The 13812-nt window shown below is 40.9% G+C and overlaps 1 protein-coding gene across 6 annotated transcripts in view; it reads right to left on the bottom strand.

Moving 5' to 3' along the window:
* The window catches only part of SHROOM3 (shroom family member 3), a 337474-nt gene extending 326598 nt beyond the window's left edge, over positions 1 to 10876 (bottom strand). For 4 of the 6 annotated variants that reach the window (XM_055140552.1, XM_055140556.1, XM_055140555.1 and 1 more), the window contains exons 1-2: positions 10785 to 10876; positions 10066 to 10471 (exon numbers count right to left, since the gene is read on the bottom strand). In XM_055140552.1, coding sequence (XP_054996527.1) covers positions 10066 to 10233 — 168 coding nt within the window. In that variant the 5' untranslated portion in view covers positions 10234 to 10471; positions 10785 to 10876. Of the gene's footprint in view, positions 1 to 10065; positions 10509 to 10784 lie in introns of those variants that run through there. The other 2 variants (XM_055140554.1, XM_055140553.1) reach the window with 2 other exon arrangements.
* Positions 10877 to 13812: the final 2936 nt, after the last annotated feature.

The following is a 13812-nucleotide window of genomic DNA, read 5'->3' as shown; positions in this document are numbered from 1 at the left end:
GTAGTGCTCAAAGCTTACTCCTGGCTCTCTGCTCAGGAGGCAGCCTCATGCCAGGCAACTTGCCCACTGTACTGTCTCTCCAACCTCATGGTAGCATGATTGGAATGTTTCAAGGGTGAGAAATCCTTTTTTTTAATGCTAAGTGCCATGTGGGTACTTATGACATCAGGGGTGGGCTATATAATACAGAGAGATGAGCAGCGGGTAGTCAGCAGGAAGCATATATGTCTTTCTCATCATGTGGCCAGACCACATGACTTTTGTAGATCTTCTATAACCTAAACTCTAGCTATCCCCCACCCTTAGGTGATTCTCTCTAGAGGAAGAATCATAGCGAGTCCTCAAGATCGGCTCACTGGAGCTCACAGAACCCAGGGAAAAGATTCCAATGAGAAAATATGATGAGTGACAGTCAAAAAGAAGACTGAGGTATATGTTTGAGGGCACCTCTGCTTTGCATAGCAAATACACCCTCTGTAGAGGATGAGGAGATGGAGAGGGACAGATCAGTGGCTGGCCTTGGTAGGCAAGGCTGTGAGGAAGGCTGTGATTGGCTTGGTAGGAGGAAGACATTGGTGTGACCAGTGGAAAAGGGAGTTTCAGAGAAGGAGAGGTGATGAGATGGAGAAAGATGGTTTGGAAGGCGGAACAAATAGAATTTAAACAGGTCATGGCACAGAAATTGCTGCTGGATCAGATATTTCAGAGGATAGAAATCAAGAAAGTCAATGGTGCAAGAGACCTAAGACACTCACACAATGGTTTCCCTGAAATTTAGAAACCTGCATATGAAATGCCCAAAAAGATGTCTCTCTGGGAGAACATACCATCAAGATACTTAGTACTGTCAAGTACTTAGAACTGTCAAGAGGACTCTCCTTTGGTGACTTGGAATATTAAAAAAAAGTTGCTTGAATAGAAGGCATACGTATAGGATGGACCCTTACAGAACTAAGCTTTACTTTCATAATTTTTTGTAACAAAGTACATATATAAAGATCAGTCATATATCTTCCCCAAGACAATAACTCTAGAATCTAGACAGAACTAAAATGCTTGATACGCAATAGTGACCAAATGGCCTAATGTGTTAAATGCATGAATTCTGGAGCACCAGGATGTCTATGTTTAATTTATAAATTAATTAAAATTAATTCTGTAAAGTCACTATTCATTAAATTAATTAAAATCACTTACTATTAGAGTTTCAGCAAGATACTCAAATCCTGTCTCACATTTCTCATGTCTAAAATTGACATGCGGTCCCACAGAGTCACTTAAGGTGCTTGTCTTATACACTGTCAACCCCACCTGGACTTGCAGGACCACTAATGATCCTCTAAGCACCACCTGGAGTAAGTGCTAAGCCCCTCAGGTATGGCCTCAAAACAAACAAAAATATAAAATCCCCCCAAATTTTAATTGACATGACAATAGCACCTTCCACATGAAGTTAAGGAACTAAAGCAAGTTAACAGGTGATAGAGCTTCCACATGACCCAACAATACCAGTTCTGGGAATACATACCAAGGGTTCAAAAAAGCACAGTAGAAATGACAGCTGCACCTGCATGTTCATTGCAGCACTGTTCACAACAGCCAGAATCTGGAAACAACCCGAGTGCCCAAGAACGGACAACTGGTTAAAGAAACTTTGGTACATCTACACAATGGAACACTATGCAGTTATTGGGAAAGATGAAATCAGGAAATGTGCTTATAAGTGGATGGACATGGAGAGTATCATGCTAAGTGCAATGAATCAGAAAGAGAGGGACAGACATAGAATGACTGCACTCATTTGTGGAATATGAAATAACATAATATGAGACTGACACCAAAGGACAGTAGACACAAGGGCCAGGAAGAATGCTCCATAGTTGGAAGCCTGCCTCATGAGCTGGAGGAGAAGGCAGCTGGAACAGAGAAGGGATCACTAAGAAAACAAAGGTTGGAGGGATAGGTCGGGATGGGAGATGTGTGCTGAAAGTAGATAAAGGACCAAACGTGATAGCCTCTCAGTATCTATATTGCAAACCATAAGGGCCAAAAGTATATAGAGAGTATGAGGGAAATTATCTGCCATAGAGGCAGGGGGAGGGTTTGGATGGGGGAAGTACTCAGGACATTGGTGGTGGAAGATGTGCACTGATGGAGGGATGAGTGTTTGATCATTGTATGACTGAAACTCAAACATGAAAGCTTTGTAACTATATCTCAGGGTGATTCAATAAAAACAAACAAACCAAAAAAAAAAAAAACAGGTGATCACAAGGAATAGAGCTTGGCACAAAGTCAACTCAGGTAGGGTGTTGTTGTTATTGTTATTCTGATTTATGAACCCTGGGGGCAGGTGATTCCTTGCGGGTGGAGCTGGTTTCTCAGTCACAAAACTGAATGAGTCAGAATGAAACTGTGCTGCCAACTTCCTGCACTATTGAATTACTTAAACTTCCACATACAATCACTATTAAAAGTTCCCTTTCCCTTTTGAAGTTCGAAGATTACAGAGGCTCTTTCCTCAGCCCCACCTTTGTTTTACAAGGACATTAAGTCCCAAAGGAGTGATTGAAAATCGCGTCTTTGATGGCCACCTTTTTGTAGCTGCTTTTTCCCTATTTATTCTGCTGCCTCATTGAATCTAAAGAAAAATGATACTTCATTCATTATACTACCATACATACCTAACCACTAATAGCTGCTTTGTACAAGTGTACGTGCTTGTCATATGTATACCCTTCTTTTCCTCTTCAGTGGGGGAGGGGTCACCCTACATCGGAAAAATTGTGAATGTTTGGCTAACAATATGTGAATTCATGTGTATCTTTTAATTGTCCTAGCAAGAAGATTTGGACATGCATATTCAACCATTAAATTTCACAGGCAGGTAGGTTAGGGAGCCCCCTCCGTCCCCCCCCAAAACATACATGATGGCAATAAAATATCTGGAAGTAATAAAGCCACCAGTCCTAAGCCTGACCCACTTTGTGGTTACTTAAAGCAAGACCTGAGAAAACCTTCTCCAGCAGCAGACTCTGAGGAGACTGGACCCCTTCCTACAGGGAATTACTGGAGAACCTCCAATTTCTTCCTTTAATCTGATAACCCTCAGCTAGCCCAGACCAGAGAAGGCTGGACCCACCCTCTGAGAGACGATCCAGCAGGACCAAAGTTCAAGAAAATGAGTTTCAAAGCCTGTACCTAATTCTCCCCACTTAGCAACAACCCTAGCAACCGACTCTTACCTAGGCAGAACCCCACGAGGAGGCAGGTTGGAAAATCCCTATAAAAGTCACCTTGAACTAAGGAACGGGGCACATAAACTGCCTGAGCCCATGTGCTGCTTGTGTCCACGTGGCTGAGCACATGTGGCGCCTGAGCACATGTGTCAACCACATCTCCCCTCTTGAGATGTATACTTTCATGCTTTCCTGTCTAATGCTGGGATTAGATGTGTGTAATCCAAGGGGCTCTCTCCGCCCTTGGAGAAGCCCGGGTTCTCTCTTGAGCACATTACTCTCCACTCTCTCCCACTTTCTCTTCCTCCTCCCCTTCAAAATCTCCAAATAAAATCTGTTTCACTTCACTGCCTGTCTATTCCTGAAATTCCTTTCTACAAGGTGAAATAAGAACCCAGTAGCCCTGGGTTCGGGGTGGCAGAGGCGGATGGGGAGAAAGTGACCATCTTTCTCCTCCCTGCTTCACATAAGCCACCTGTGTACTTATAAGTTAGTACTACCAATATCAGTACTAACTTTTATGGATTTTGATCGATGTTCAAACAACTTGAACACATATATTCAATACATATTCTCCCCCTAAAAAGGAAATATTCTGATCCCTGGGAATTGTGAATATACAATTCACAATTGTATATTTCACAATTGTGGCAAAGGGGAAGTGAATTTGCAGGTACAACAAGGGTTATTTGTGAGCTGATCTTCAGAAAGGAAGATGATCTCAGTGGATTTGATAAGGATGCTCAAGCATCCTAAAAAGTCAAGAGGGAGGCAGAGGATAGAGGGGACTCAGCCTGCTGTGACTGACTTTCAAGATGACAGAAGAGGTTGCAGGAAGCCTCAAGAAAGTGAAAAGGGGAAGGAAATGGATTTTCCCTTAAGGCTTCAACGGGTCCTGACACATTGAAGGGCCACAAGGGCATCCACGATGGGGTTGACATCTTGATTTTAGTCCAGTATGATCTATGTTAGACTTCTGACCACTAGGTAAAATGTTTGTGTTGTTTTAAATCACGAAGCTTACAGCAATTTGATACAACAGTAGTGAGAAACAAATATACACTCCAACTCAAGAGATCTGCCAGGCCTCCTTCCACCTCTCTTCTCACTTAGATAGTCCACTGTGCCCCTTTGTCATGACTTTGACAAGTTTGACAGAAATTTGATGAGCACCTACTCTGTGCCAGACACTGGCAAGATCCTGAAGATACAAAATGACTAAGATGTAAGCTATGTTCTTTCATTTACTTAATAAATATTTGCCTTCCTGAGATCTGGACTAGATGAAGTAAAAATGAAAAGAACCTAGTTCTACCCTAAAGAGGCTAATAAGATGCAGAGAAAATAAGCAGTATAAGTTTAAAAAAGTATGACCCATTGTAATAAGTTTATGCCTTGGGGTATAGAAGAGAAATGGTTCGGTGAAATCAGAAAATTTTAGAAAGGAAGAAATGGAGTTTGGATGAATATGAGTTTTCCACACAGACAAGATGAAGAGAAATATTTGAAAGCTTCAAAGCAGCGTGGCTGGTGAAATGAAGGACAGATTTTTTTCGATTTTAATTCATTTTAGTTACTTTTATGTTTTTGTTTCGTTTTGTTTTGTTTTTTATTGAATCACCATGTGGAAAGTTACAAAGCTTTCAGGCTTAAGTCTCAGTTACATAATGTTCCAACACCCATCCCTTCACCAGTGCACATATTCCACCACCAAGAAACAAATAGCCACGTTTGCCTGTCTGGTGGCCACCAAAAAGATGGCACTGGATACAGTTTAAAGGAAAGCAATTGCCTTATCGTTCTCCTGACTGGAAAGCAAATGTTGTGGCAAATTATCTTAGATTAGGCAGACAGGACATCAGCCCAGATGTTGAGGAATGAAGAGACTTGGGCCCTTGTACCACATGGCCTTTTTTCAGCCTGGTTGGGAGCTATAAACTCCACTACTTAAGCTATTGTCTTATTGGAATCTTTGTGCAGTAGTCTAATCTATGTCCTAATACAAATATCTTCTAGAATAATGAAAAACCATAGCCATAATCCTAGCATCTAATTTTTTGGAGCTCCTTCTGTCTGGCACTTGCTAAATGCTCTTAAATGCCTGGTCTTATTTACTCCCCTCATATTCTGATATGGGTGATAATAATATAGATAATACTATATGTAATATGCAATGATAATAATATAGATAATACTATATGTAATATGCACTGTAGCACTGTTGTCCAGTTGTTCATTGATTTGCTCGAGCAGGCACCAATAACGTCTCCATTGTGAGAATTGTTACTGTTTTTGGCATATCGAATACACCATGGGTAGCTTGCCAGGCTCTGCCCTGTGGATGGGATATTCTCAGTAGCTTTCCGGGCTCTCCAAGAGAGATGGAGAAATCAAACCTGGGTTGGCTGCGTGCACGGCAAACACCCTACCCGCTGTGCTATCGCTCCAGTCCAGCAATGACTATATATAATATTATAGTACTATTATAGATAATATGGAATCTCAGTGGAATGCTCATTAGTGGGACGAATAAGCCTGTATGATAGCAAACTGTATTCTAATTTATGGAGACAGAATATTTTTTCATTAGCAACCAGGCAAATTAAATATACAACTAGAGATAACATATATTTTGGCTATACCTTGCCAATTGTCTACACAGCACCATTTTCTGCTTTATTTCTGAAACCAGAACTCCAATTTGTTCAAATAGTGAACAGAGATTTCTTGACATCAAGAAAAGTAAGTCCCCATTGCCAAATCCTATTCCCTAATATCATTCTGCTTGGGCAGTAACTGATCTCGGGATAGATAGATGGCAGAATTCTGGCCAATAAGTTGTAAGCAAAAGTATGGGAGGGAGGGTACTCTATTTTCCAGACAAAAATGCCAAAACCAGGGCCAGAGCCCTAGTGCAGAGGGTAGGGTTCTTCTTGCCTTACATGTAGCCAACCTGGGTTTGATGCCTGGTACTCCATATGGTTTCCCGAACACCACCAGGAGTGATCCCTGAGTACAGAGCCAGGAGTACACCCTGAGCACCTCCAGGTGTGGTCCAAAAATCAAAACCACAAGTCAAGACTCTCTGCTCCTAAAGACTGTGATCCAAGAGGTCTTCTAACCCATTTTGGCACCCAGAGCGGCTTCTTACAGAAATGCATCTAGACTGTGAACTGAACTAAAATATCAGAAATCCAAAAGAGCTCATAGAGTCTTCATTCTCAGCAATGAAAAGAAATTATTAAATGATGCCTTTTCAGCAGGCCTGATTGTTGGGGGGAAATTCCAAACAATAATAGTGAGTTTTCTATTGAACTATTGAATGTATTCATAGTATAGAGAATAAAATGAAGATCATTAGCTACTTAGGTGAGGGCTGGGTGGGAGGGGGGTATATTGGGGTTCTTGGTGATGGAACATGTGCACAGGTAAAGGGATGGGGTTTCAATCATTATATGACTGAGACTTATACCTGAAAGCTTTGTATTTTTTTCACGGTGATTCAATATAATAAAATCAAATTAAAAAAATAAAAACACAAGTCAACCAAACAAAACAAGCCTAAGCTATATCCAGAAAAAAGATGCACTACCAGAAGAATGTAATCCATCACAGCCCTGGAGACAAAAGCCAGTATCATGGGGCTGGAGCAATAGCACAGCGGATAGGGCATTTGCCTTGTATGAGGCCGACCCGGGTTTGATTCCCAGCATCCCATATGGTCCCTTGAGCACTGCCAGGGGTAACTCCTGAGTACAGAGCCAGGAGTGACCCCTGTGCATCGCCAGGTGTAAACCTCCCACCCCACAAAAAAAAAGAAAAGCCACTGTCATAAGAATGACAGACTGGAGAGACAAATATCATCCTTTATGATGTTATTGAACTATTTCTCCTTGCCTGGACAACCTCTCTCCAGACTTCAAGCAATATTAGAAAAATGAGCGCCCATGTAATGCACCCAATATAAATCAAGTTTCCACTAATTACTGGCAGGATTTCTAACTAAGGCACACATAGCTTTTGTTTTTTTAGGAAAGATAAAGAAACACACCTAGCTTCCAATTGCATCCTTTACACTCTGAGCTGAGTTTCGGCAACCAGTTCCTGTGAGAATCATTTCAATCTCTCTCAAAAGACACATTGGAAGGATATGAAAACCAACCTTATACAGAGAACAGGAGAAATGCATATTTATCATGCCCACTCTCAAACTAAACAATCCCTCTATAATTATAAATGTTTTTGAGTAATGCATATGTTCCTAAAGTACTTGTGTTTAGTTGTAAACTTGTGTTAAGATTATGAGATTTTTAAAGGAATATGTCTGTACGTAATATCTCTGAATATAATATCTCTGAATCTATGTGATTTAAAATAAATGCTTTTATAGTCAATAATGCATAAAAAATTTACTCAATGGAAATGCCTACCCACAAAATGAAAGGATAGAGAGATGTTATAGGATGAATAAGGTTTTAAGCTGACTTAAATACATAGGCAGATGGTACTGGAACAAAGGCAGAGCCGCAGACCAATGGAACAGAGTGGAATATCCCTACACACAACCCCAAATGTATGATCATCTAATCTTTGATAAGGGGACAAGAAATGTGAAGTGGAGCAAGGAAAGCCTCTTCAACAAATGGTGTTGGCATAACTGGACAACCACATGCAAAAGAATGGGCTTAGAACTCGATCTGACACCATGCACAAAAATCAGATCAAAATGGATTAAAGACCTCAACACCAGACCACAATCCATAAGGTACATTGAAGACAAGGTCGGCAAAACCCTTCATGATATTGAAGCTAAAGGTATCGTCAGAGATGACACGGAACTAAGCAATCAAGTAGAAACAGAGAAAAACAAATGGGACTATATTAAACTAAGAAGCTTCTGCACCACAAAAAACACAGTTACCAGAATACAAAGGCAATCTACAGAATGGGAAAGGATATTCACCCAATACCCATCCGATAGAGGGTTGATATCAAGGGTATATAAAGCACTGGTTGAAACTGGTATATAAAGAAGAAAACATCCAACCCCATCAGAACATGGGCTGAAGAAATGAACAGAAACTTTTCCAAGGAAGAGATACGAATGGCCAAAAGGTACATGAAAAAATGCTCTGCATCACTAATCATCAGGGAGATGCAGATCAAAACTACCATGAGATACCACCTCACACCACAGAGAATGGCACACATCCAAAAGAACAAAAGCAATTGCTGTTGGAGAGGATGTGGGGAGAAAGGGACCCTTCTACCCTTCTACACTGCTGTTGAAAATGCCGACTGGTCCAGCCCCTTTGGAAAACAATATGGACACTTCTCAAAAAATTAGAAATTAAGCTACCATTTGATCCAGCAATACTACTTCTGGGAATATATCCTGGAGAAACAAAAAAGTATAGTCGAAATGACATCTGCACTTATATGTTCATCGAAGCACTGTTTACAATAGCCAGAACCTGGAAAAAACCTGAGTGCCTGAGAACAGATGACTGGTTAAAGAAACTTTGGTATATCTATACAATGGAATACTATGCAGCTGTTAGAAAAGGTGAAGTCATAAACTTTGCATATAAGTGGATCAACATGGAAAGTATCATGCTAAGTGAAATGATCCAGAAAGAGAGGGACAGACATAGAAAGATTGCACTCATCTGTGAATATAAAATAACAGAGTAGGAGACTAACACCCAAGAATAGTAGTATATAATACCAGGAGGTTGACTCAATAGTTTGGAAGCTGGCCTCATATGCTGGGGGAAAGGCATCCCAGATAGAGAAGGGAATGCCAAGTAAAATGTGATTGGAGATCCCGAGTGGGAAGGGAGATACGTGCTGAAAGTAGACTAGAGACTGAACATGATGGTCACTCAATACCCCTATCGAAAACCACAACACCCAACAGGAGAGAGAGAGATCAAATTGGAATGCCCTGCCACAGAGGCAGGGTGGGGTGGGGGGGATGGGATTGGAGGGTGGGAGGGATACTGGGTTCATTGGTGGTGGAGAATGGACACTGGTGGAGGGAGGGGCTCTTAAATATTGTATGAAGGAAACACAAGCACAAAAATGTGTAAATCTGTAACTGTACCCTCATGGTGACTCACTAATTAAAATATAAATTAATTTAAAACAATTTTTAAAAAGAAAAAATGGTCTATAAATATAGCATACTTGAAATTTTTGAGTTTTTCAAATTACAGAAAAGAAATGTATTAAATTTCCAAATCGATATTAATTTTTTGAGACAAATAAATCAATGTATCTGTTTTCTCATCAAAACAAAAAAATACATAGGCAGGAATAATATTTTGCCCTCTACCACACGGAAAAATTTCTGACTTCTCTTTGAATGTGCAAGAAAAGTAATAAATATAATTTATGCACTCAGTTTACCAAGTTACAAATTCTAAAATAGTTTGGAATGCTAAATATTTCCATTTGGAAAGGGGGGAAAAGGAGAGCTATTTTCTAACCATTTGCTAAGTAAAAGACCACATATATTTATACATGCTGCCGTCTCAGTCATGCTGCTAATCTGTAATCTGATTTAAAACTGAAATGAGCCCGTGGTCGCTGGTTTTATACTATTTCGTTGACAAAAAAGAGATTATCCATCACACAGGCGCATTTTCCCATGGATTTCCCAGAATAAATGAACCAGACACATTTTTCTTTCTCTTCAAGGTAAGAAGCAGGAAAGAAAACAATATTCGGGGAAACCTCAGTCTTATTTCTGCCCTTTTTAAAACAAAAGCCGAAAAGTTGAAAAAGTAACTGGAATAAAGCAAGAACGGAAAGAGAAACATACCTTGGAGATGATTAACGGTTCTCCGTGCTCCAGACCACCTTTCAAAGTAAAACCCCAGGGGGCTCCTCCTTGCAGGAAGGCTTCCAAATAAATGTATCTTCCCGGAGGGGTCCTGTTAGGGTTGAGTGTGGCACTAGTCTTATCTAAGTTCTCTGTGGTCCTCATCATGCCAAACACATGATCCTCCGAGTTAAATTGTAAATGCTTGAAGCCTGTTCAGGATAACCAGCCACGCCATCCTTCATGACCGCGCTGTCCAAAAGGGAGATTTTGAGAAAGGACTTCCTTCAGCCGTGACGCTGTTTTCCTCAGCTTAATTCCAAGATGCTGAACCAAAAGGATTGTTCACTTAGGCAGTTCTGAAAGTCAATTCTCCTCCTGGAATTCCCGATTCTCACGGAAGCCCCTTAATGGTACATGTCTCCATAAGGTTGGAAAAAGCTTCTTTCAATCCCATCCCATGTCCCTCTACAGATTACTTTTATATCACACACACACACACACACACACACACACACACACACACACACACTTTTACGGTATACTTTACAGAGGAAAATGTTAAGTCTTAAAAATATCTAAGAAAAATGCAAAACCCAAAAGAATACCTCGGGTTTTTTTTTTTATTATCAACCCTTTCTTCCTAGCTCAGTGAGATTTACCATTACAATAGCCTCCCGGCTCCCCAGAAGTAGCTTTGTAAGAAAGAAGGCACTTACTATGCTCCTGCAGGCTTCAGAATTTTCTAAATTGTCCCAAAGAGATAGCCTTTTTGCTTGGTTTACAGCAGTAAGTTCAGTGTGACTTCTACACACACACACACACACACACACACACACACACACACACACACACACACACACAGAATGAGACAGAGAGAGAGGGGGGAGGGAGGGAGGGAGGGAGGAAGGGAGGAAGGGAGGGAGAGAGAGAGTGAGAGAGAGAGAGAGAGAGCTTTTTGCAAATGTAGAGAAAAATGAAAAACAAAAAGCACAAAAATGAATCCTCAGTGGAGAGAGTATCCAGGAGGCTGCTCAGTCCTTTCTTTGGTGTTTTCAATGATCCTTCACTGCTGCTGCCACAGCAGCCGCTTGTCTCGTAAGGAAGTGAGAGGAAAATGGATTAAGGCAAATAGAGGCACCACAACTTTTCTGCACAGTAAGCACTGCTCCGCGGAATCCAGTTCCGCACGAAGACCAGACCAATCAAAACAGTCTTACAGTTGATAAATGGCGGAGAGTTTAAAATGCCATACAGATGGCTAATTACCAGGGAGTAAGAAAATAGTTGATAGAATGCCCCACCTTGTACCAATTAAAGCAGAATCCCTGGGGGTAAGAAATAGGCATTGGTATTTTTTAGTCTCTGGGAATTCTGCTTTGCAGCCAAGTTTAAGAAGCAGTATACTCTCAGTAGCTGAAGTATACCTTTGAGTATCAAACTCTTGGTGCTTTTTTTTTTCATTAGAAGGAAATACTAAGTATATAACCAGCATCCTATCTTGAAATAGGACTTGTCAATCAAACTTCTGCTTGTTTGACTCTATACAAACAGGGGACAGGCTTTCATCTGCATTTTAATTGTTATTTACTCTAAGATTATTGGTTATTCATTCTTTAAATTAAAAACACTGAATGTCTGGTGAGGAATGCTGAATGTTATTCTAATTACAAGCTATCAGTGAAATACTGCAATCACGTTATATAAACATTTAGCATTACTGCTTTTAAAAATAATGGGAACAGCATAGCTTTTATACCCAAACCTCAGTTATTAAGCTGTTGGAATCATTTAGAGCTCTTTCCAAAGGATATTCTTTGCTGAAACAATTATGCTTAAATGTATGTGATAATATAACATGTTGAAATGTAAGCTTAACAATTTTGTGGCTTTTGATGTTATTTAATTTAGGTGTTTGTGTTATAATTAATGAAGTTTGTATTGCACACATACAAATGCAAGTGAGATTTATTGGTATCTAGCATACAACGCTTGACATACGTTGATTTGATTTTTTTCAGTAGTAACTTTGTCAGAGGTGTTCCAAGACAAAAATACCATTTTTTTTCACTGTCTCATATGACGTGTTCTTTATTTTTTTTTCATTTTTTTTAATTTAAATTTTATTGAATCACCATGTGGAGGGTTACATAGTTCTCAGGATTATGTCAGTTATACAATACTCAAACACCCTTCCCTTCACCCATGCCCATATTCCATCACCAACCACCCCATTATACCTCCCGCCCCCTCCCGCCACCCCAGTCCCCGCCCTTGTAAGTGATAAGTTTCACTTCGTTCACGCTTTATCTTGGTTACAGTCCATGTTTCAACACATAACTCACTATTGTTGCTAGGGTTTCCCCCCAAAAAAGAAAAGACAGTCCCACTGTCAAGGAAGCATTTGATGGCTCTCCATTGCTGAGAATGTAGAGATATTAAGTCCCGATGTTTGTTACATAACTTTTCTATTTTTTTCCCCCCTCGTCCCGCGCCACCGAGATCACGCCTGTTTAGTAATCACCACGCTGCCTGACAAAGGGAAAACAAACCAAAAAAGATGGCTATTTCCCGTCATCAGCCGGCGTGGGGCTCTGGCTTAGTTGATAGTCTAAGAATTCTACATTGGTAGAATGTCTGCAAGCAGTTTCTGGAACCAAAAGTAATACGCTGGTATCGGCCCCGGCTCAAGATTCCACCAGCGTCCCGCTGTTCCAAGTACATAATAATTTATTCCCTTGCATCCCATTCCCACGCCACCAGGTCCGTGTCAGCTTAATGGACATCATACTATGGTTAACGCCACGCCGCGTTTCTTCCCGAGAAAGAAGGATATTTCTTCTCAGCCGGCGTGGGGATATGGCTTAGTTCAGTCTATAGAGATGGCTACCACTTTGGTGGCCTTCAATATTTCAGCAAAAGACTTACTATTCTTGTTAGGATTTCCCACCAAAGTCCGACCCGTTAAAAAGGGAACCATTTCATATTGGTGATGATTAAATGACAATAGGTTGCGCGGCCATGGCAGCGGCCTCGCGGCTTTGAATTTCTGTATAAAGTCCAGGTAAAGTACAGCCAGAAATTACACGTCGCTACAAACTTTAACCCTATTATCGTCCCCCCAAAGTCCAACCCATTACAAAGGAACCATTTCATATTGCTGATGATTAGATGACATTAGGCTGCCGCGGCCGCGCGGTTTTAGGTTTCTATATAAAGTCCAGGGAAAATTCTGCCTAAAATTCTATCGCTACAATCTTTTACCCTTCAACAAAAACTTAGTACTATTGTTTGGAGTTTCCCCCCACGTTAAGCCCTGCCAAAAAGGAACATTTACACGTTGCTGACAATCAAGAGATATTAGGTTTTGGGTTTCTATATGAAGTCCAGGGAAAATTCTTTTGGTAATTGCATCACTCGCTGGCAGCGCCTGTGCCAGAAGCTCCCAGCACACAGTTTGGAGGCATTTTGGGGGCGCCGCTCGTGTCCCAAGTGGTTCAGTTGCCTCCGGGGTCCATCTCGCGCGGGGCCGGAAGCAAAAATACCATTTTTATTGATTAACATAGTACATCTGCCCCTCCTTAATTCTGTGATTAAGATTTTGCAGAATCTATGTTTATTTTATTTATTTTGGTTTGCAGTCACACCCAGCAGTGCTCTGGGTTCTCCTGTCTGCCCTCAGGGATCACTCCTGGAAGGGCTCAGGATACCGTAGACTTCGAGAAGGATTGAATCTGGCTCAGCACA

Source organism: Sorex araneus, chromosome 5 (genome assembly GCF_027595985.1).
Source record: "Sorex araneus isolate mSorAra2 chromosome 5, mSorAra2.pri, whole genome shotgun sequence".
Lineage (NCBI taxonomy): Eukaryota > Metazoa > Chordata > Mammalia > Eulipotyphla > Soricidae > Sorex > Sorex araneus.
Note: the sequence above shows the minus strand (reverse complement) of the source record. Positions and strands in the feature narration are given on the sequence as shown.